The sequence below is a fragment of the Sinohyriopsis cumingii genome, chromosome 5, assembly GCF_028554795.1.
Source record: "Sinohyriopsis cumingii isolate HCF-2022 chromosome 5, ASM2855479v2, whole genome shotgun sequence".
NCBI classification, from domain to species: domain Eukaryota; kingdom Metazoa; phylum Mollusca; class Bivalvia; order Unionida; family Unionidae; genus Sinohyriopsis; species Sinohyriopsis cumingii.
The window spans coordinates 156,013,608-156,037,215 of record NC_142965.1 but is presented as its reverse complement, the minus strand read 5'-3'; the positions used below and the strand labels follow the sequence as shown (position 1 = coordinate 156,037,215).

The 23,608-nt window shown below is 33.3% G+C and overlaps 1 protein-coding gene across 3 annotated transcripts; it reads left to right on the top strand.

The window, feature by feature from the left end:
* The first annotated feature begins 1,065 nt into the window (after nucleotides 1–1,065).
* LOC149800515 (deacylase AADAC-like) lies at nucleotides 1,066–22,856 on the top strand. Of its 3 annotated transcripts, none has more exons than XM_089960147.1 (7): nucleotides 1,066–1,132; nucleotides 8,819–8,990; nucleotides 13,502–13,606; nucleotides 14,195–14,312; nucleotides 15,412–15,475; nucleotides 19,463–19,584; nucleotides 20,270–22,856. In XM_089960147.1, the coding sequence occupies exons 2-7, from the start codon at nucleotides 8,841–8,843 to the stop codon at nucleotides 20,938–20,940; spliced, it is 1,230 nt and encodes a 409-aa protein (XP_089816273.1). In that variant the 5' UTR covers nucleotides 1,066–1,132; nucleotides 8,819–8,840; the 3' UTR covers nucleotides 20,941–22,856. The 3 variants fall into 3 exon arrangements, with proteins under 3 accessions (XP_089816273.1, XP_089816272.1, XP_089816274.1); XM_089960146.1 differs by lacking the exon at nucleotides 1,066–1,132 and adding an exon at nucleotides 1,316–1,760; XM_089960148.1 differs by lacking the exon at nucleotides 1,066–1,132 and adding an exon at nucleotides 1,956–2,112.
* The last annotated feature ends 752 nt before the right edge of the window (nucleotides 22,857–23,608 follow it).

The window sequence follows — 23,608 nt, the reverse complement described above, 5'->3', positions numbered from 1 at the left end:
ATTAAAAAGATATCATTAATATAATGAACAATTGTGCGTGGCTGCGTCAAGGAACCACTAATAAATGTGATAAAAAATGTCGTGGAGAATATTGTAAAAAACATAATTATCTTATAAAGAAAAACCCTCATGCTGGTCCACGAAGATGTGTTGGATGTAACAACGGCGTTAGAGGATTATATCAGATTTGCAAAAAATTGCGGTGGAGATCGATACAGAAGTTTAATGATATATTACAGAAAAAGAAAAAAACATAAATCCAAAAATAGAAAAACCACCATCAGAACTTCAATATTACTTGAAACATTGAACAAATAAAGATGAAACAAATAAAGATGAAACAGATGAGGAGAAACGACAGCGAGAACGTGTTGAGAAATATTCATCAAACTTGGTATGGTGGTAAATTTGGATAAATTAATAGCAGCAGAGGGGGTGATGACCTCAGCGAAGGCGTAATTGCGTAAACAGCATGCATAATAAACTAGAAAAAATCACCAACGACAATGAAGTAATATTAATTAGAAAAATTCCAGAGATTTTTCTCAGTAAAGTGTCGACGCTTTTTTAAAATCTATCGACGCTTTTTATTTTTCGATCGTTCGTAGGAAGGTTCATTTTCGACGTTTCGACGCTTTTCAGGCAAAGGTCTGTTCCCCTCCTCTGCTGCTGTTCTTTTGCATACCAGGGCCCAGCAAAGTGGAATGAATTGCCCACTGAACTTAGACACAAAGATAATGTGATCCCATTCAAGAGTGCTCTTAAAACTGACCTATTTTGACTGCAAGAACAAACTTAAAGAACTATTAATGTTTCCTACATTAAATATTTTCATCATATTTTTATGGTTTTTAACTTCATGGTGTTTGTTTTTTGTAATCATATCATTAGATATGTTTTTTTATGTTATAGGTGTTGTCTAATGCTGTAAAGCGCTTAGAGCTTCTAAAGATTAGGCGCTACACAAAGTCCTCTTTATTATGATTATTTGTCTTGATCTTAATGGTTTGCTATGGAAGAAAAATGGCGGCGCAAAGTGCATTATGGATATTTATGTACATGCTAGTGACGTCAGTGAAAACAACCCATAAGCATTCGATTGTAAGTACTGAATTTTGGCAACAGATACAAGGTACTAATTTCAGTCATTCGCTATATTATATGAATTTAGGAGCGAATCAGTTTTCGTATATTCGTTTGTCCCTTGAGACTTGCACATCAACATGTACATATCACCATGTCGGCCAACTCTGCGCATTGTGTAATTCTGCGCAACCACAGGGGTTCGTTACAAAGAATATTTTAGAATATCCGTCCTTGAGTCATTGGATAGGGGTTCTAACCTGTAACTAGCAACAGGAGACGCCGCTAGAGAGCACTGGCGATCAAGAATAACGTTTTCTCAAAATGTCAACCTCATTACACGCTGTAATTTCTCCACTTTAATATGTGAAAAACCGACATTATTACATCCGAATGTATTCATGGTTGAAAGGTCAAATGTCTATATTTAGCGTATATAACACTGGGCCATTTTTACAACTTATTCAGCGGAAAAAACGAAAAACGAATTTTTCAAAAGGCTGAAAAGCTAAATAAACGAATATATACGCTCACCTACGCCTACTTTTTAAATACTTTGAAGTTCTTTTACGAGAATAATGGTAAAATGTTTGCGAATATTTGCGGAAAACCCACGAATTGCGTTTTTTTCAAAGGTCACCCATGCCAACAAGAACGGTAACTCTTCCCAGCACATGGTACGTACAAAATGTAAACAATGACATCAATACGACATAATTTGGGTCCAAAAACACACGAAAACTTGATTTTATGAAAAGGCAGACGTTTATAGCAAGGAATCGGATTGTATCGACGTACTGTCATTCATTATACCAAACTTATCACAAAATATTTTTAAAACTTTTGTTGTGTAATATATTTTCGAGGTTAGAGACTGGACGTGAGTATCACTCACCGACTCAGTGATACTAGACGTATTGATAATATGTATGTGATTGTGATCACTGAGATATTATCAATGTCAGGTCATCTGTTCTACGTACGATTCTTAAAATTAAAATGTTCATGTTTAGTAGGGACGGAAAAGAGGTAAAAGTTCAACTATTTTTCAGAATTTTGAAGAATGAAAACAAATTCATTTAAAATTTCATGCCATTTTTGTGAATAAGCCAAGGAATAGAAAATCGATCTGTAGTATTTCTCCATTTAAACAAATACATAATCATAAATATTTCTTGAGAACCAACTCAGTGCCAGTTTCTTCTATATCTCTTTACCACAATTGTCTTTGCTTCATAAGCTATGTAATATTGCTCAAAACAATGGTCAGAATTATTATGAAAATATTGCAAATTTAGGACATCCAAAATTTAATGTTGCACCATCTTAAGTTGACACAATAGAAATCCTGGCTTACTGTAATGAAAATTTAGTGGAAAACCTCTTGTCATTGATTTTATTTTATAGATATGAAAACTGACCAAATATATCTTATGATAACTAAATTCTAAACTAGCAATTGTTATTTACTAAACTGTGATTTCAGATAAATGTATATACGTACAAGAACACTGTAATGAATATGCACTATTGGTTTTAAGAGTAACGTACAATTTCAACTTGGTATGACTCATGATTATGCTATTTCATGCAAAAATGTTAGGTGGCATGTGATAAAAAGGCACAGCAAGTCTTCAGAAGTACCTGGAACAAGGAAAAAGTAAATTTATTCTTGAAGCTGAAAGTTCACAACACATTTATACATAACCATATGTAAAAAATATGCAAGTTTCAGCATGAAGTAACATGAGGTCAAGAATTTTAAAAAAGTGACCAAAGACCAATATTAAAAACGGGGGGTGGTACATGTTTTTGAATGCTTCCTGTGAATTTATTTGAAAAGATATCACAAAGATGGCTAATTTTTTAAATCTGCACACTCAAATTAAGCAGAAAACATTCCATTTTAAAAGCAACATATAATTTCAACTTGTGTATGACTCAAAAATATAGTATTTCATGCAAAAGAGTTTGAGGGGGGGGGGTGATAAAAAGGCACAGGGGGCTTCTGAATTACCTGGAACATATAAAAAGTCAATTTATTCTTAAAGCTGAATGTTCACAAAACATTTCTATATAAAATATATGTAAGAAATATGCAAATTTCAGCTTGAAATAACATGAGGTCAAGAATTTTAAAAAATTGCCAGAGACTAATATTAAAAATGGTGGATGGTACATGTGTTTGAATATTGCTTCCCGTGAATTTATTTGAAAAGATATCATAAAGATGGGTTCATTTTTTAAATCTGCACACTGAAATTATGCAGAAAACATTCCATTTTTATATATTCTATAATTATGAAACAATCATCCCCTGTTGCTACTGTAACAATATTGTTACAGGTTAGATCCCCCATTCCTAGATTTAAGGACGGATACTCAAAAATTTTCATTGTTACAGGTTAGAACCCCCATCCCTTGATTCAAGGATGCACACTCAAAAATTTTCTTGGTAATGAACCCTTGTGGGAGCAATGATACGACATTCCTGTAAACATTGGATCACGTGTTATTTTGGTCAAATATCCAATTTGTATCAAGAAAGAAAGATCATCCTTTAATTAACTTATTAAGAAAGTGATCTTCATGAAGTGTACGAAAATATCCCACATTTCTACCCTAAATGCATATGAAAATTATGAGGCGTCGTAGTGGACAAAAGCTGGTCCAATCAGAACGTTGCCACTGAAATATTTATGTCATGTCCAGAATTCCAATTTCACATGTTGTATAAAAAAATGCTTGACCTGAAAGTTCCATTTTCTAGGTCGAGATTTTAGATTGTATATGTTGAATTAAACAGTTGTGGTTGAAAGTTATATGTTCTATGTCGAGGTTTTAGATTGTGTCGTTTGAATTACATGGCGGTGGTTGAAATTTGATTGTCATACCACAAGAATTCCTAATTTACTAATTGGTTCAAAGAGTTTATGTTGAAAGTTCCATTTCATATATTGAGTATTTAGATTTCATCTGTTGAATTACACAGCGTTGGTCGAAAATTTGATGTCCAATGTTGAGTTTTTAGATTGTATCTTCTGAATGACACAGTGGTTGTTTAAATTTGTATGTGTCAAGAGTTCCAATTCAACACGTTGAATCGCATTGATTGTGCTGAAAGTTCCATTTCTTATGTTGAGTTTTCAGACTATCTGTTGAATTACACATTGGTGATTAAACATTTTATTGTGCTTGTCAGAATTGTTATTTTTATATGGTGAAATGATGTGTTGGTGTTAAAAGTAACATTACACAATGTCCACTTTAACAATTCAAAATAATATAGAGTATAAGATCATTCGTGTATTCAGTTATGAGGTGCCATTACATTTCATGTGTTAACAGTTTGAAAGTTACCATTCACATGTCGAGAATTACTATGAATTTCTTTGCTAGAGGTCACTCTCAAGAATGGACTGCGTTATTTTTAAATAAGGAGGCTGCTTCTCATTGCTGCAAAATTCAGCAGATGAAATCTAAATATTTGCTATATGAAATGCAACTTTCATCACAAACAGTTGCATACATCGTGTCAATTAGGGATTCTCAACATATGATATTGAAATTTCAACCACCACTGTGTAATTCAAAATATACACTGTAAAAGTCGACATAGGAAATAGAACTTTAAACCACCACTATATAATTCAGCATATAAAATCTAAAATCTCGATCTAGAAAATGGAACTTTAAGGACATGCAGTATCCATCACATGAAATTGGATTTTTTGACGTATGACATAAAAATTTCAACTGCAACTTTCTCATAGGACCAGTTTTTGTCCGCTACAGCGCCTCATAGAAAATGTGATTTCTAAATGTCAACATGAAGACTCACTCCATGACCTTCTTGAACTTGTAACCAAGAAAATCCTTTTTACTATGTATCTTTCAGAATCATACAAATAAATACATTATATAAAAGATGGAAATTTATACTTTAGTGCATTTTAATCCAAGTTTACAATTTTTCAAGAAGTTGGCTAACACATACAAAATTGTCTGCTATCCAAAATGTCAACTTGCCGCATGAACGAGATTCTCAAGAAATTCCCTTGTGTATAGTTTGTTTCAAAATTCTTTAGTATTTGTTTCCCCATAAACGAGACATTGTAAACACATTACATCCTATTCATTGTTGTTCCTCTTCATACATTAATAGCTTATTTATAAAGTGTTGAAGTTACTAATTATTTTACAAGATTGATTGAGTTTGCCTTATATCTCTTGCCATTTATTAACATTGTTACGTTGATTTTTTTTTAAAACCAGCTATTAACCTGACCTAATTACTCGATTGAAATGCTAACAGAAACAGTCCAAAACAATGTATTTCATCTTTATACCCTGATGGATAAACATTACATCTTTTCAAAGCTATGTGCAGAATAGGCTGACATATCGTGAGTCATGAAAACACAGTGGTGGTATCCCATGTGTCCAAAATTAATATTATTTTCAACAAAATATTCTGGTGACAATTGCCTCTTTTCAAATTCTAAGTATTACAGTATTTTATTTATGTAAATCGGTCGAATTTGGTATGCATTTTGCTTTAATATTGGTGACAGAAACCTTACGTGTGCAGAAATGCCCAACAGCAGTGTAGTTGGTGGTTTGGTGTTTAACAGCACAGCAGCAAATCAGTGACTAGTTAATGCATAGATAATAGGAGTCCAATACCTCGCCAAAGGACACTCCACAACAGCTTACCCAAACTGATCCTAGTAAGATTCAAACCTGCAACCTTAAGGTTTTGAGTCCGCCACTCTACTGCTGAAGCACCACGGTGATGATATCTTGACTTGGATTTCTTTGCATGAGAAGTAATACTTTACTCTCTTGTTGGTTCTATCCGTAACTGTTTTCTACTCATAGCCAATTTATAATGTGCACATATGTATAGTATTCTATGGCACATTAGCACAATCTGGCTTCACATAGACATGTAAGTGTGTGTATTCTCAGAAACACTTACAAAGATAAAGCATAAATGATGTTTTATATAAGTATTAATCAACACTTTAAAAAAGATCCAAGAACATCATCACGGTCACATCCCTCAACAAAAGGGTTGATCCAAGAATATCATTACAGGTCACATCCCACAATAAAATGGTTGATCCAAAAATATTATTACGGGTCACATCCCACAACATAAAGGTTGACCCAAGAATATCATTACGGGTCACATCCCACAACATAAAGGTTCATCCAAGAATATCATTACGGGTCACATCCCACAATAAAATATTTGATCCAAGAATATTATTACGGGTCACATCCCACAACATAAAGGTTGGCCCAAGAATATCATTACAGGTCACATCCCACAACATAAAGGTTCATCCAAGAATATCATTACGGGTCACATCCCACAAAAGAAAGGTTGATCCAAGAATATCATTACGGGTCACCTCCCACAATAAAAGGGTTGATCCAAGAATATCATTACGGGTCACATCCCACAATAAAATATTTGATCCAAGAATATTATTACGGGTCACATCCCACAACATAAAGGTTGGCCCAAGAATATCATTACGGGTCACATCCCACAACATAAAGGTTCATCCAAGAATATCATTACGGGTCACATCCCACAACAAAAGGGTTGATCCAAGAATATCATTACGGGTCACATCCCACAATAAAAGGGTTGATCCAAGAATATCATTACAGGTCACATCCCACAATAAAATATTTGATCCAAGAATATTATTACGGGTCACATCCCACAACATAAAGGTTGACCCAAGAATATCATTACGGGTCACATCCCACAAAAGAAAGGTTGATCCAAGAATATCATTACGGGTCTCATCCCACAACAAACGGGTTGATCCAAGAATATCATTACGGGTCACATCCCAAAATAAAAGGGTTGATCCAAGAATAGCATTACAGGTCGCATCCCACAACAAAAGGGTTGACCCAAGAATATCATTACAGGTTACATCCCACAACAAAAGGGTTGATCCAAGAATATCATTACGGGCCACATCCCACAATAAAAGGGTTGATCCAAGAATATCATTGCGGGTCACATCCCACAATAAAAGGGTTGATCCAAGAATATCATTACGGGTCGCATCCCACAACAGAAGGGTTTACCCAAGAATATCACTACAGGTCACATCCCACAATAAAAGGGTTGATCCAAGAATATCGTTATGGGCCACATCCCACAACAAAAGGGTTGATCCAAGAATATCATTATGGGTCACATCCCACAACATAAAGGTTGATCCAAGAATATCATTAAGGGTCACATCCTACAATAAAAGGGTTGATCCAAGAATATCATTACGGGTCACATCCCACAACAAAAGGGTTGATCAGAGAATATCATCACGGGTCACATCCCATGGCAAAAAGGTTGCATCCTTGAATAACTTCTTACAACATGCAGTAGAGAGCGCTTGATATATTCTGCATTCCTGAGCCAGCAATGTGCATCATTTGACTAATATATGGAGGCATTGTAATTGCTGTGCCTTATGACTAGGTACTGTTTTAGATGCATTTTTCAAGTGGTACAACAAAAGATTACATGATTATATAAGATGACTTGGTCCATAATAAATTATCTCTTGTTTTTCACCTGAAATTTATAGATAAGTAATCCTGGGAATCAGGATAAGAGAGAATTTCACAACGACCTTGACATGGTTGTGTGGTAGGCTGCTTGGCTGTTGCTTAACAGTACATCAGCACATCAATAACTATTTAGTACTGATGTAATAGGTGCTAAGTGCTTTGCACAGGGACACACCATGACAACTTGTCCAGATAGCATGCATACCCTTGGACCTCTTGAGTTGTGTGTCTGGCACTCTACCTCTAGGCCACAGTTACAGCTACCCGTCCCTGACATGGACTTGTTTGCATGAAAATTAACATTGTACTGGCAATCAGGTTTGCCACAACTGTTTTTAACAGGTAGCAAATGTCTAGTATATGAACAGATACAGGACTGTAAAATGACGGTCTTTTTTAGAACAATCAGCGCACACTTAGGTTACCAATTATGTAATATTACCTATGCACCCCACAATGTTGAAGTTTCCACATCACATACTGTCAAATCGGTTATGCAGGCAGTTTAGATAACCATGCATATATGCTGTAATAGTTCTGAAACTAATACTGAAAATAATAGAATAGAGATCAAACATATTGGACTTTTGCATCATTGAGAAGATGGTACGTACATGATGATTAGCCCCAGCCATCAGTGTGACAGTGACACGTTGATCAATATCAGCTGATATGTTATATCATGTCAGTCAGTTATAATCAAGTCATTTAAAAATTAGATATTTACAAGTAGATAACAAAAGTAATGAGAGCAAATAGTGACAGTAAGAAATCTTGTTCAGTCGCTTACAGCAAAAACAATGGATGTTAATATTTCATGTTGGTATAAATTTTAAATGATCAAATTTGGATGAAAATTTTACAATTATTACAAGCACTATCTAAAAATAGAATCAGAGTAATATCTGAAAGTGAATAAAAAAGACAAAACCTATTTTAATTTTTTAAGTTATGTAATTCTTTATTAATGGATATTTGCATTGATCTGAAGAAGAAAAAAGCAACCTTAAAATCGGTTAAAATTTGACGGATAAAATCAACATCATTTTACATTTACATTTGAACCCCTTTTCCATCTTGAATGTGCCTTAAACATGCATGATATCCTAGTTTGTCCTTTTTTTTATTTCAGAATCTTTTGAAAGACCGTTCTCATGCATTGTTACAGTCCCAGTTGCCTCTTTTTGCTGGCAATACTTTGGGTTGGTGTTGCTTACTACCTGTACACACCCTTTCCAGAAACTGCAAAAGAGCCATGGAAACAATCACTGACAACTGCTATCTTCAAATTATTTGGTATCCTTGTATGTGATCGATGTTATTTTGCCAATGTGAATCACAACATTCACGTACATACATACATACACACACACACACACACACATACATACATACATACATACATACATACATTGTTATGAGTCTAAGCTCTTAAAATAAGTAACAGCAAGAGTGAAAGACAACAAGCTTTGTAAAATTTAAAAAATATATTTATTTCCCAGAATGCAAAGTGAAAATTGTGAACTAAATTCCAAAATAATCCAAGAATTATAGACACAAGTCCTAGTAATTTAAAATCCTGAATACAATTCAGTAAATGTCCAGAAAAAACCTGTGGTAGCTACTAAAGTGTTGATGTGTCAACAGTCTTTTGTTCAATGACAGAAATATAATTCCAGGTTTGAATATACTATAAATTCCAGTGAATGCCTGTATCCTAGTATTTTATCAGAGCACTTTTTATTTCCAGAGAAAATAATCACTTGAATTCATTAATTTGAACACAAAAAAATCCAACCCAAAATACTGGTCACAACATATAAATTGAAAGTGTTAGATGTTAAAGCATGAATGACCAAAACCTCACATCTACAAGATTATATAGTTCTTTACTTGAATTCAGGTCACAATTAGCATTTTCTATATATAAAAAAACATTACCTAATGAAAATAACTTTCTAGAATGATCCTGATGTTTACAAAATCAAAACCATAAGATGTAAAATTCACTTAAGAAGTCCAAAACCCTGACCCAAATAAACATATTTACTTCTTCTATTGATAAAGATCTTGATATTAAGCCCATAGACTTAGAAAATAATTTAGATATGTATTAGTTGTTTACATAAAATGAAATTTAAAAAAAATCAATCAGGTCAAGTAGAAATTAACCCAATTTGAACAAGGTCAAGTCCAGCTGGTAATTTTACATTACAAAAGCATCTAATGAAGTAAAAATAATTAAACTAACAAACAAAAACTTAAATTATACATAACAACGTACATACATACATTTAGGTGTTAAAATGCATTACATTAATTAGGAAACCTTCACCAAATCTAGGACTCTTGTTGGAGAGCAAGTCTTTTTGGGCAGGAGGACTTTTTTAATAAATTTGTAATGGTTGCAAACAAGTTTTGTTAGCTTGGAAAATTGCACTAAATAAAATTTTTTATCATCGATGTATATACATTGCAATAGCTTTGAAGGCTGTCATAAGAAAATTTCAGTTTTTAATGTTTATTGTTTAAAAAAACATTCATTGATATGTTTAAAAAATGAGACAGAAATCTGTTGATGCAACTCACATTTTGTGGTAATTTCTGTGTGTTGCTAGGCTTGTTTTTATATGTTTGGATATGAAGACAAAATGTGAATTTATATCATCACAATTGCTTGTTGTTTTGTTGTTACTGCTCCAATGGTTTAGTGGTTAGAGCATCTGCCTTGGATGCAGGAGGTCATTGGTTCGATCCCAAGCCGAGTCATACCAAAGACTTATAAAAATGGTACTAAAAGCTGCCTCGCTTGGTGCTCAGCATTAAGAGGTTAGTGTTAGGACTGGTGTCTGGATAATGTGACTGGGTGGGACATCATGCTACATGTCTGCAGCATGATGCCCAAGTGCTAGACATCACTATAAACTGCCACACTGCAGACATCGTAGCAATGTGACTGAAAAATTGTTAAAGCTACATTAAAAATCCAAATCACAGACACTTGTTTTGTTAAAGCTGCAAACCCATAAAGTTTGTGGTTTACAGGAAACTTGAATTGAGTGAATGTAAGTGCTAGTTAAAGGTCAAAATGAAGTCATTCTGAATTATTGGGCAAGTCTTTGCCTGTTTTGATTTTGTATTTCATTTGAGAAGTTGGAAATATTTTAGTCACCATATACCTTGTTTTGTCTTATTCAGAACAAATAACTGTTGGGAATCACATCTGACTACATTTGATTGTTGAGAAGAATTACCTGATGGAAGTCCCATCTGACTACATTTGATTGTTGAATTACCTGTTGGGAGTCCCATCTGACTACATTTGATTGTTGAATTACCTGATGGAAGTCCTATCTGACTACATTTGATTGTTGAATTACCTGATGGAAGTCCTATCTGACTACATTTGATTGTTGAATTGCCTGATGGGAGTCCTATCTGCCTAAATCTGGTAGTTTCTGAAGAATTAACAGATAGAGTCCCATCTGCTTAAATTTGATTGTTCAAAAGAATAAATGTTTTACACCAAAACTCCTTCATAATAAAAGTGAAGTTCATAAAATATGTGAGATATAGAAACTAGAGCTGTACTGATTAATCAGCCATACTCATAATTGGGCCGATTATTGGAATAATCAGTATAATCGGTATCGGCAGAAATAATTGGTGCCGATGTAAACAAATTTCCAAAATATAAATTTAATCATAACAGTCATCTTGACATGGCTTGAATTTTAATTCAGAATTAAATAGTGGAAATTAAGGAATAAACATTTGATTTGGGGGTTAACTGAAAGACGGTATATTCTTAAAAAGTAAATACTTTTTAACATTCTTGCTGTAAACTACCGCTGATTGTCTGCTCACAGCAAATTATCAATACCATGCATGCACTCATCCCAATCACAGCAGCCATCCAGCCAATGAGGCCTTGTGTGGCTGTTGAACTTCCAGCATACACATTACAGGGATGGTCCTGGGTTTTAAAAAGTTGTCACCCAAAAAAATTGCCAATATCAATATTTTGTTGCTAATTTTCAAGAAATGTCGCCACCATAAGTAGTGAATATGTTTTCAAGACTATGTAATTGGCAATGAAAATTGAAAAAGATAGGATAGTTATTACTTTATTGACAACAAACAATACAGCCATAATATTACAAAATCAGTCATTACATGACTGTTTTGCACTACTTCCATGGTCTTTGCATTGCGCGTCACCGTTAGTGCATAGGTCTAACTGTTGTCACCTGAAATAAATGCATTATCAAATGTAAAATATCTACTTTCCTTCAGTCTCTCTTGTTTTAATAGAAACATCAGGTATTAAGCAAATCTATATTATGTATATTTTTTTCCAAATAATAGTTTTGTAAGAAACTTTATTTAGGTAATGAAATTTTAATACTAAAACCCTATGATGATTGTACTTTGCAGTGTAAGATAAGTGATGTATAATGCGACTGTCAATTTCTCGCATTCAAGAATTAAATGCCCCCCTTTATGGCTAGCTTCACAAAGTACATCTCCATCAACCAGGATTTCAGAAATTTATTTTTGCAGTGCTTTACAGGCTTTGCTTGTTAGTGAACTGCTTCCTAAATCCCAGGAATGATCACTGAATGCTGTAGATTTTTTCTTGACAAGCAAATTATGATCTCCATTCCCACCAATGAAACATATACGAGTCAACTTGACCTGGCATTACTGTACCGTATATATAAGCATTGATTACCATTAATAAATTCAAAGAAGGAATGAAGAAACATATCACAGAGCATATGTCCCCAAAAAACTAATTCGGAATAAGTATGTTAGTAAAGAGTTTTATTTGCATATATGAATTAACAATAAGAAATAAGGTGGAATATAAAATATGAAAAATAGGTATCATATGTATGGTAGCTTGATACCACATTTTGAACTATTAACATAAATCTGCATCCATTTTAGGCATTGTTAGTTATAAAAAAAATAGGGCATGGTTTACTTGTCAATCAAATGCTAGGGCTTTCACTAAATGTAGAACAGGCGGTTTCTTGAAATAATTGGACTCATCGGTATCGCCAATTTTAATAATCAGCTATATGCAGTATTGGCATAATTGGCAAAAAGTGACATCGGTACAGCTTCAAAAGAAACCAACTGACATGCAGGGAAACTAGCACTGAGGAAACTGAAAAATCTTCAACATTGCCATCGGACTTTGCATCAGTTTAATGTTACATGAATGCCAATATGTTGCTGGAACCATGATGTTTTTCCAGCAATTGACTCTTATAGACAGCTGCTGGGCTTGGATATTTTCCAGTTTGTCAAACAGTTTCTGTTGTACCTTATTTCTGGGGCTGATTCACGGTGTCCTAAAATGAATATATTTTGTAAAATATTGCATAGCTCAGCATGTATAACTGTTGCTTGCAAAACAGCATGATGTATAATGTCGGAAGTAAATTATAAATATATGCACACCAAAATAGATTCCAATGAACATTTTTTGAAAGAAATAAACTCATTTCAGTGATCTTTGATTATTGATGTTTGCATGCAGCCAACATCAGTGAGATACTACATTGCTTACAAGCTTAAGTTTTTCTGTTCAAAAGATTTTTAAAAGAATGTTATATCAGCTAGTATTGTCATAATGAGTAAAGCCTTTCTTCTAGCAGCAGCCTAATGAAATTGTTGATTCTTATTTTAGTATCACAAATTTATCAGCTACCTGAAAGGTCAACATTTTTATTATATCCATATTCCTCTACTCTCTGTGAATAATGTCTGGGTTTTGTTGTTCTTTTTTCTGTTTTTCTTTCAGAGTTCTGTTGGTGAGACCTTGCGAATTGATTCAGCTACAAATATCAGCAGAAAGCTTATGTCAGGAATCTCAACAAGAATCTATGCAGGAAATCCTAATGTACAGGTAAGTCCTTTTAAATTCACAACACGTAAAGCTGATGGCTACAACCTAAAATCAGTCTTGAAAATTATTGTATCATCTAGATTATACAAGTTGTAAACGTTTTTCCAAAATATGAAGCTTTATTTATCAAGAGGTATTGAATTCAATTTTACTAGAATGTTAATGCATTGCTTTCTTACTTTCATGCATGGTAAAATCTTAAAAGCATACAGCACAGAAATGTATAGAAAATTCAGATCTTTTACCAGCACCAACGTTGCTACAATTATTTCTTCTCCTTGAAAATTGTCCTTGTATTATGATTGTCACTATGCCTCTTTCATCATCGTACTTGTTATACCGGAACCAATTGTTCATTTCTGTAAGTATGAATGTCATATCAAATATTGCATTTGAAAATATTAAATGATGATTGATGTCTTTTTTGTTTCATCTCTTCAACATGTGTCATGTAGTTAAGTATTTTGAATTTCACTATTAATATTTTTCCAAATATTTGCCACCAAATGGAATCAAAAACATGTTCTTTGATATCAAAATATGCACAGAGATGAATAGAGCAACAATTTGAAGTTTTATTACACATAGGTTCAAAAGCTGATATTTGATGGAGTGGACGTTATATTATGTAAACCAACAACCAAAGAGGGAAAATTGCCTGGCTTAGTTTATTTCCATGGTGGAGGCTGGGTTTTCTTTAACACAGGTTTGTATCAGACATAGAATTGTCAATACCAACTCTGTCTTTGGAATGCTTCGCTGTTATGTAAAGCTGTAACACATTTTGTGTTAGCCGATGCATAGGCATGTCTAGGCATTTGCACATATTTGGTGTTATCCAATGTGTAGCCGATGTCTAGGCATGTCTATTGCTTTTGTACCAATTGCACATGTCACAGAATGAAACAATATCAGCCTAATGCTTAAGATGCTTTTCCTAAAAATGCATTTAGCAGACTAATGTCTTACAAACTTACCAGTATCATGAGCAGAGGAAACAGATGCACAGCACATGAAACAATATCATGTTGCAGGGCCAGATCAAGGGGAGGGGTGTCCATGGTTTCCATAAAAGCCATGAAAGGATAAAAATAAAGACACACACAAATGTACAGTCACTTGGTGCTTGATATTTAACCATCATTTTATTCATGTTTATTGGGTATAATGCACACTCTGAATAAATTAACACAATAGTTTTTTGCTTTGGTGCTCTTTTGAGAAAGGTCAGGGCCTTTTTGAAATTTTGGAAAACCTCCGCCATGCCCCTCTGACTTGACCTGATGCGGCCCTGCATTGAGCTTCAAGTTTTGAATCTGTTAAACAGCATTGTCTCCGTCATTGTTTACCTTGTGTACTTTTAGAACTTTTGGTAAATGTTACAGCTTTATTCTTATGATAGAGTCTGGGAATCGTATATCTTAACTACCCCATCACAAAATTTAACACATTTTTGGAAATAGTTCTGAAGTATGACTTCACTTTTTCTTTAAAACTCTCATAATGTTTGTTGGTTCTTTCAGCTGCACTGGCAAAACTGAGCTCATACGGGATGATATGTCTATTACTTTTACACAATGAACCAAACCTAGCACAATTAAAGAGTGCAGTTTATTTCACCATGCCTAAGATAGTTTGGAACAAGTCTATATCTAAGTTCCACTGAAGAATTTATCTATTAGAATTGGAAGGCCTTATTAATTTTCTGCCATAATTACATTTTCATTCTCAGTTTAGTTTGGTTAATATCATTCAAACATGTTTAATTTAATTTTTATACCTTTGTATTACCTTGTTATCAATAGATTCTTACCGACCCTTCACCGATGCCCTGTGTGAATCCACCGAAACCGTTGTGGCCTCTGTCGAGTAAGTATATTATCCTCACTGTCCATCTACATTACCACACCGGTGGCCTAGTGGTTAGAGTATCTGCCTCAGAAGCTGGAGGTCATGGGTTCGAACCCTGGCCAAGTCATAACAAAGACTTGCAAAAATGGTACTAACAGCTGCCTCACTAGGCACTCAGCAATAAGATGTTACTGTTAGGATTGGTCGGTCTGGTGTCAGGATAATGTGACTGGGTGGGACATCACATTACATGTCTGTGGCATGATGCCCCAGTGCTAGATATCACTATAAACTGCCACACTGCAGACATCGTAGCGATATGACTGAAAAATTGTTAATACTACATTAAAAATCCTAATCACACACACCTCCTAGATTACACTCCAGTTCTCAAAATAATAATGGTCTACCAATGAGTTACCCAAAACCCATAAAATGTCTTTTCACAATTAAGGTAATCAAAGCACATCCCAGACCAAACTACATCATATTCATGTTAGATTAAAAAGCCTTGATAAATAAGCTACAACCAGGTGACTTTGAAACAAGAAGAATAAAAACCTGTTTCCATCTTCCTATGTACATTTGTTTGGATGGTGAACTTTTTCGAGGGTTTTATGCAGTTCTTGGTTTCTAAGTTGGTTTGGAAGGGTTAACATTCTAGAGTTTTTATGCAATTTTTGGTTTCTGCATGTTCACAAGGGTTAAAAGTTCTAGGGCTTTTGTGAAATTCTTAGAACTTTGTGTTACCGTCTAGCCATAATGCGCTGAGGTGTTGCTAAATGCTTATAGATAAGTGCATACATTCATCATCAGTGTCATTTTATATCTTTATATTGAAGATTATATGATATCATAGTGTGATACATCACTTGATTACAACCACAAATCTTTCATAATGTTAAATATATCAAACCAAACCAAACAAACACTAGTATATGCAAATAATGAAAGATGTAGTGAAGTTATACAACCTGATCTCATGCAGAGAAAGCATATATTAGGCCGTAGAAACACCATAATGATTTTTATGCAGACAAAGATGTAATTAGACAACATGCAGTATGGTTATCATGTAACAGTTTGTCCATTCTAAACATATTGAATATTAGCCTAGACAGGTCATGTCATTCCTTATTCTAGAAGCAATTAAGAAACCCATTTCCCTTTTCATGAATACATTTAGTTATAACCTTTTTTCTACCATTGCTATTTATAGTTCATCTGGCCATGTTTCTAAAGTCGGCTGTATGTTGATAAGTAACTGCTATTTAAAGTTTATGTAAAAATTAACTGAGCCACTTTTGACCAAATTTGGCCCAGAGCATTCTGGCTTGAAAAACTGTAATATTCATGCAAATGATAACAAGCTGTTTACAAATGGTTACCCATTACTAAAATTAATACAATCCCTTTAAAGAACTTTTTGTTTTAAAAACTGGTAAACATAATTTGATCAATCTTAATTAACAGAAAGCATCCTGGCATAGTGGTCTTTCACGTTTTTGCAAATGATGCCAGTGCAGATATGGCCATCCCTAATTAAAAAGTGACTTCTCATAAACATCTTGATGCAAATGATGTCAGTCTGACAACTGTTGTGAAATGTATAAAAGCATTCAGGAAACGTTGCTTAACCGAATGAGACGTCACTTTGCACAAAGCATACAAAAGGTTTTCCAGGTTGGACAAATAATGCCAATTCACCACTTAAATTAAGAGAAAAATGAGCATATACAAAAACTACCCATTAGAATTTAACCAACTTACATGTCAGAGCAGTCTTACAGTGTTGGACAAAATATGCCGATACAATATGATTGAACATATAAAAATTAGAGAAATATTAAAACAATTGTTTTTGTAACATGTACAACCACTAATCAGTAGTGGAAAAGATAATGTAAACGCGTTGGTGCATACATATATAAATATAAAGTTTAACTGTTCGTCAGCACAGTATGGATTATATGGTGCCAAATAATAAGTTCTTAAAAGGTTGCAACAAAAAGAACAGGAAGATCTAACCTTCTGAAAAAGTAATATGATAAAAGGTAAAAGAATACACTGTTAAAATTGTAAAAGTCACATACAAAATGAATGATAAAGGTAAAAACTATAAAATACTTGAAACATACATACATACATACATACATACATATTCATACATACATACATACATACATACATGCATAGTTGAACAATGTTTCAGGAAGGGAAAGGTCCCCTGAAAATTAAATATCTGTATGTCTATGAAAAAGCAGCCATGAAAAACTGCATTGAATCTGTATGTACTTGCACATCATCTACAGGGAAGCCTTACCCTTATATATTTTTATTATGGACAAAGTGGAAAATAGCAGAAAAATTATTTTTATTGAAATTAATTATTATTCTTTTAAAATAAAAGCTTTTATATAGCTGGAGTCAAAATTGCTTTTTGGATAATTTATATATACAGAATAATTTTTTACAAAAAATGTCGTTTTTTTCTTACAAGTCGACAACATAAATTATTTACCATACATTTTGGAAATCTGTTGATTCAGTTGTGACATAGATAAGCTAATTATTTCATCAGTGTTTTTATATAATATGTAAAGACCTGTTATCAGAGGTACGTACAAGTTGTACTAATGCTTGCAATTACTGTGAGTTGGGTATTATTTTGTAGTTGTGATTTTTAAAAGAGCACATAAATTATTTTATTCAAAATATAATTTGCTGATTATGATAAATTATTTGTAAAATCTTAGTTTGAAAACATTTAAATGTGTGACATCAAGCTACCTTGCCATGCAAGAAAAAATCCTATTAATTTTCTTTATAATTATAAAGTTCTGTATTCCATTTTTCTACTAAGGCCGACTTATATAAATTCTATTTTAATGCAAAGACTGACTTATAAATATTCCAAAAAGTTTTTTGTAAATTCTTTTATAACTCTTGTTATTCTTTCTTATGAGCATACTAGATGGCTGTATAAGTAGGTGTTGTGTATTTGAATCAGTATTGATATCAAATTTATTTCTGTACATTATGATACTAGATGGCTGTATAAATAGGTGTTGTGTATTTTGAATCAATATTGATACCAAATTTATTTCTGTACATTATGATGGCATTTTAAAGCCCCACATTCACATTTTTACCCAACATTTTTGTTACAGAAATCACACATTTATTACATTCACCCAATATTTAATACATTCATCCAACATTTATTACAAATTCAAATTTGATTCAGAAACCATATTCATTTATGAAATGTTATAAACAATTTATTTCTCAACCCATTGTGTGTGACTTGTACTGCACAAAATGTTGTATATATCAAATTTTTATCTCAACTCAATATATTTAACTACACAAATCTATCTATCTATCTATCTGTCTACCTACCTACCTACCTACCTACTTTATTTCTGAACCCAGTGTTTCTTACTTCTTCTGAGTAGTGTGTAAAATGGAACATGTATACTTTTATTTCTAAACTGAATGCTTTTAGCAGCAGTGTAAAATGTTGTATATTTTTTATTCCAAATACAACTGATTTTCACTTCTACTATACAAAATGCAAAATATAATACTCTAATGTGTATATGTTATATCTCAACCCAGTATTTATAATTTACACTAGCTGTTCCAATTTGAATACATTTTTGTCTGTGAACGACTTTTCCCTTTGTTCTATTCTGATTCTGTCATACAGTTTTTCACATCCTGAAGAGTCTTTGTGATATTCTTTTTCAGACATGTATTCAGTCTTTTAAAAAACTATGTTCCCAAAAGAGTGCTTTATATATTTGCAATGAAAGTAACTGAATTGGATTTTTTCCCATTTTGGATTTGGAAATATTGTGATTCTGGTCCAGGTTACATTCAAGGTATATGAGAATTTATTATTATTATTAATATTATTATTATTATTATTATTATTTATATTATTATTAATATTATTATTATTATTATTATTATTATTATTATTATATTTTTATTGTTCAGATATCGCCTAGCTCCAGAAAATGTTTATCCTGCTGCTTTTGATGACTGCGTTAAAAGTGCAGTATTTTTCCTCCGAAATGCTGAGAAGTATAACGTCGACATGAACAAAATAGGCATTGCCGGTTAGTATCTATAAATAGGCATTGTCAGTTTGTATCTATAAATAGGCATTGCCAGTGTGTATATATAAATATGCATTGCCGGTTTGTATATATAAATTGTCATTGCTGGGTTTTATATATACATATTGCTTTACAATCTGAGAAACTAGTAGTGTCCTAAAAGCTGTACATCCAATATTCAGTTTGTGACATGGAACCACATATGAATGTATGTGATACAATGTAAATTTTGTTGTGATACAATGTAAATTGTGTTGTGATACAATGTAATTGTTTATCTTTAACTTGAAAATGTTCTTAGAAAAAGTTAGACCTGCAAAATGCTGATGAAGCTGATTCAGTTTTATCTGAAGTGTGTGGAATATGTCTATAACATGAATATTCTGTTTGCTTATTAATAGATTTTGATAATTTAATATACGTGATATAAAGTCTTGGCAAAACGTTAGCGGAGGATTAGCCATTCTGGCTAAATTATTGGCTCGGATGTTCCAGATGCCTCACTTTACTATTCTTAATTTAATATGTGCCTGCATCATTAGGGATATTAAAACATCATACCAAAAGCTGAAGAAGCTATATTTTCAGCTTATAGCAGAAAAATGTATAATTCTGTAAAGTATATGCATATATCCTAAGTATCATTTCTTCTGATGGTTACATCCATGCCTCATGTTCTCTTCAGGCGACAGTGTCGGAGGTAACCTTGCTATGGCTGTTGCATTAAAACTGAGTAACGATCCTAACCTCTCAGATTTGCCTCGCCTAGCTGTACAAGGACTGATCTACCCACCTCTTCAGTTCTTCAACTTCCGTCTCCCTTCCTACATCGAACATGGGCAAGGTCCATGTCTTCTCACCTCGAAGCTGATGGCATTTTTCGCGTTAAGCTATATGTTAGGCAACATTACGTATATTCCTCACCTTCTAACAAACAGTCATACATCTCCCAGTCTCAAACGTTCCGAGTTCTCCCGTTATGTCAGCCACGAACTCCTTCCAAAGGAGTTCCAGTCAACCCTTAATGAAAATGAAGTAAGGTTCGATTTTGGAGATGAGGCAGTGTCTGCTGAAATCGAAGACATTCTTTTGGATCCATACTTTGCTCCTCTAATGGCAACAAATGCTGAAATGAAGAAACTTCCACCTGCTTGCATTGTATCAGCTGAAATTGATCCCTTACGTGACGACAGCTTCTTGGCTGCTAAGCGAATGGCCATGAATGGAATTTGGGTGAGACATAATCATTATCCAGGTTATGGACATGGGTTTTTCAGTCAGATTGGATTCTATGAACAGTCTTTACCAGCAGTTATATCATTTAGTAAATGCTTATTGGAAAAAATGAATAATTGAAGGTTAAGATCAGGGCTGATTTTACGGCTTTGTTTCAGTAATGTTGACAAGTTACTATGAGAATATATTTTTGCAATCTTATTTATTTTGTTAGTTGGCTTTTTTCCTCCATGATTATATTTCATGTATTTTTGTATTTTGTATTATTTAGTCAGAAATCAAGTTCATGGTGTACCTGACTAGTGACATCTAGTTTGTAAACAACATATTACATAGTTAATATTTCTGTATAAGTATATATTAAATATTAGGTTCATTGTCAATGGAGGTAAACATATTTATGTGAATGTGATTATGATACCTTGGCATTTCACGTGGAAATTCCTAAACTTGTTAATGATTTTTAATGTTTTAGAGTTAGCTGACCTACATTCTGGCTCTGTATTTGTGTCTTAGCTTTTATATCAGCGCTGTTTGCTTGAAACATTACTCATGCCAATTTTAACATCCAAAGAGTAATCGTTTGTATTATTTTGTTCAGTTTTTTTGTTTGGGTGGATTTAATTATTTAAATTATTCCTCGCAATTAGGGGCCGTCCATTTAATATGTACGCATAGAGGGGGGAGGGGGTTAACCCAAATGCATATGTGGGGGTCTACTAATAATGTACATATGCATAGAAAATGGGGGGGGGCCTCAATAATAATTTGTCTAATACGTAACCTAGTTCAGTTGGCGTTTGAATTTTGCGGACACTTAACAAACTTTTTCAAGTTACACAGCTTATTTCTTTGATGCAGCCAGACATTCAGTGTCGTTGGACTATCTGTTTTATTAAATATGTTAATAATATTGATCCTTGATTGTTTCTGCATGAATTAAATATAGGCTGTTCTATAGAATTCGGGGGAGGGGGGGATGCATGAAGCATACATACGCAGGTGAGGGTGGTGTAAATAAAAGTATGCATGTGTACAGGGACTAGTCAAGCTTTGCCAGATTTTTGTGTACTTGCTAAATGGATGGCACCTTGCAAAGTAAAGTTCTCAATACTTAATGAACTAAATCAATAATTTGGAATTATAATGAATTTAGTCATGAACATTTTGGATTATATAGTTGTGATAAATCAAGAGACTATCACAGTATCACTTTCTAGAATATAGGAACATCAACAAAGTCAATATTGGAACGTATTTGGAACACTACTAGAATTCAATTGAAACTCATTTCATTTGGACTTGTGAGTAAACATTTAGGACAATCTGAGATTTAATTCACAATTCTTCAAGTTCCCTTTAAACTTTAACTTTGCATTCCAGGGAAATAAATTAAATACTGAATTTTACAAAATTTGTTTTGTTTTCTCTTACTTAGTTTAACACCATGGACTTGTAACAATATATATGTCTCTCAGTGACAGACAGAATGTAGATAGCTGTTAATTTGATTGACAACTTAAAGACATGACTGATAATCTGACCCTACCCACATGTAATTTATTTCTATAATGATAATTCTCTTATATACTATCTAATATATATATCAACATTTTAGTGATACTAGAACTGAACATCTTTATATTACCCAGTTTGAGTTTCATTTTTCATTTTTCAACAAATTATTTGGATTCCAAGAGATTATTTTTCCTTGGAAATACTTGTGCTCTAAATTAATTCTTGGACAAAGACAGTACTCGAAATTTACAGAATTCAAACACTGGACTATTATTTTCTGTGACTCAACAAAGAACTGTTGACACATCACAACTACACTGACTACAGCATACCTCATTGCCTTCCACTTTGGATTTTATCGGGATTCGAACTCAGTTTCATTAGGACTTTATATAATTAACACTTCTATTTTTTAATTCTTGGATTATTTTTGGATTTGATTCGTAAAACTGTAAATTCTTTTTCTCATTTCTACCTTGTTTTTCTAAAGAAATAAATTATTTCTTAAATTTTACAAAGCTTGTTGTCTTCAGTTTTTTCTTGTTACTGTTTAAAAGAGCCTAAACATGTAGCAGTTGATGAGTCATTTAATTTTACTGCCTTTGATTTTATCATAGACAATTAAGTCTCTGACGTATGATTATTTTTCTACTTAATAGTAATTAAATATATTTTTTACAGTTTGATCACATCGCAAAGAAAAGTTGTTGGTGCTATGTATGGTTTAAAAAATAAAGTTTATACCACTAACAAGCACTGTCATACTAAAAGTAAATTCTGCCCAAGGCAACAGTGATGGCCCTGCCAAGGATTTTCCTGTAGTTTAATTTTTATCAGCTATTTTGTTGTCCATTGACCTCTGGCATCTGGGGCAAACACACCCTACCCCTCCCAGTATGATACTGCTAACAAAGTCTCACTAGTCAATTATCGTTCAGCACTTGCTTTTGTATTGCATTCCAGTGCACACAATTGTCTGACAATCCCACACTCACTTTTTTAATTAAAATTCAACATACATCCGAATTTCCAGCACCCACTTTGCTGTGTGTTTCAGCAGCTGCTTTCTGATATACATTCCAAGACCAGCACATGTCGATCAGAACCTAGTTTTTAAGTATAGTACAGCACACACTTCCTACTATCCAGCATCTAATTTTAAATTACAGTCCAATACACACATTATATATACATTCCAACAGATACACCAGACTATCCAGCACTATGTTTTTTTTTTATTACAATCCAACAAACACTGCCTTTTATCTAG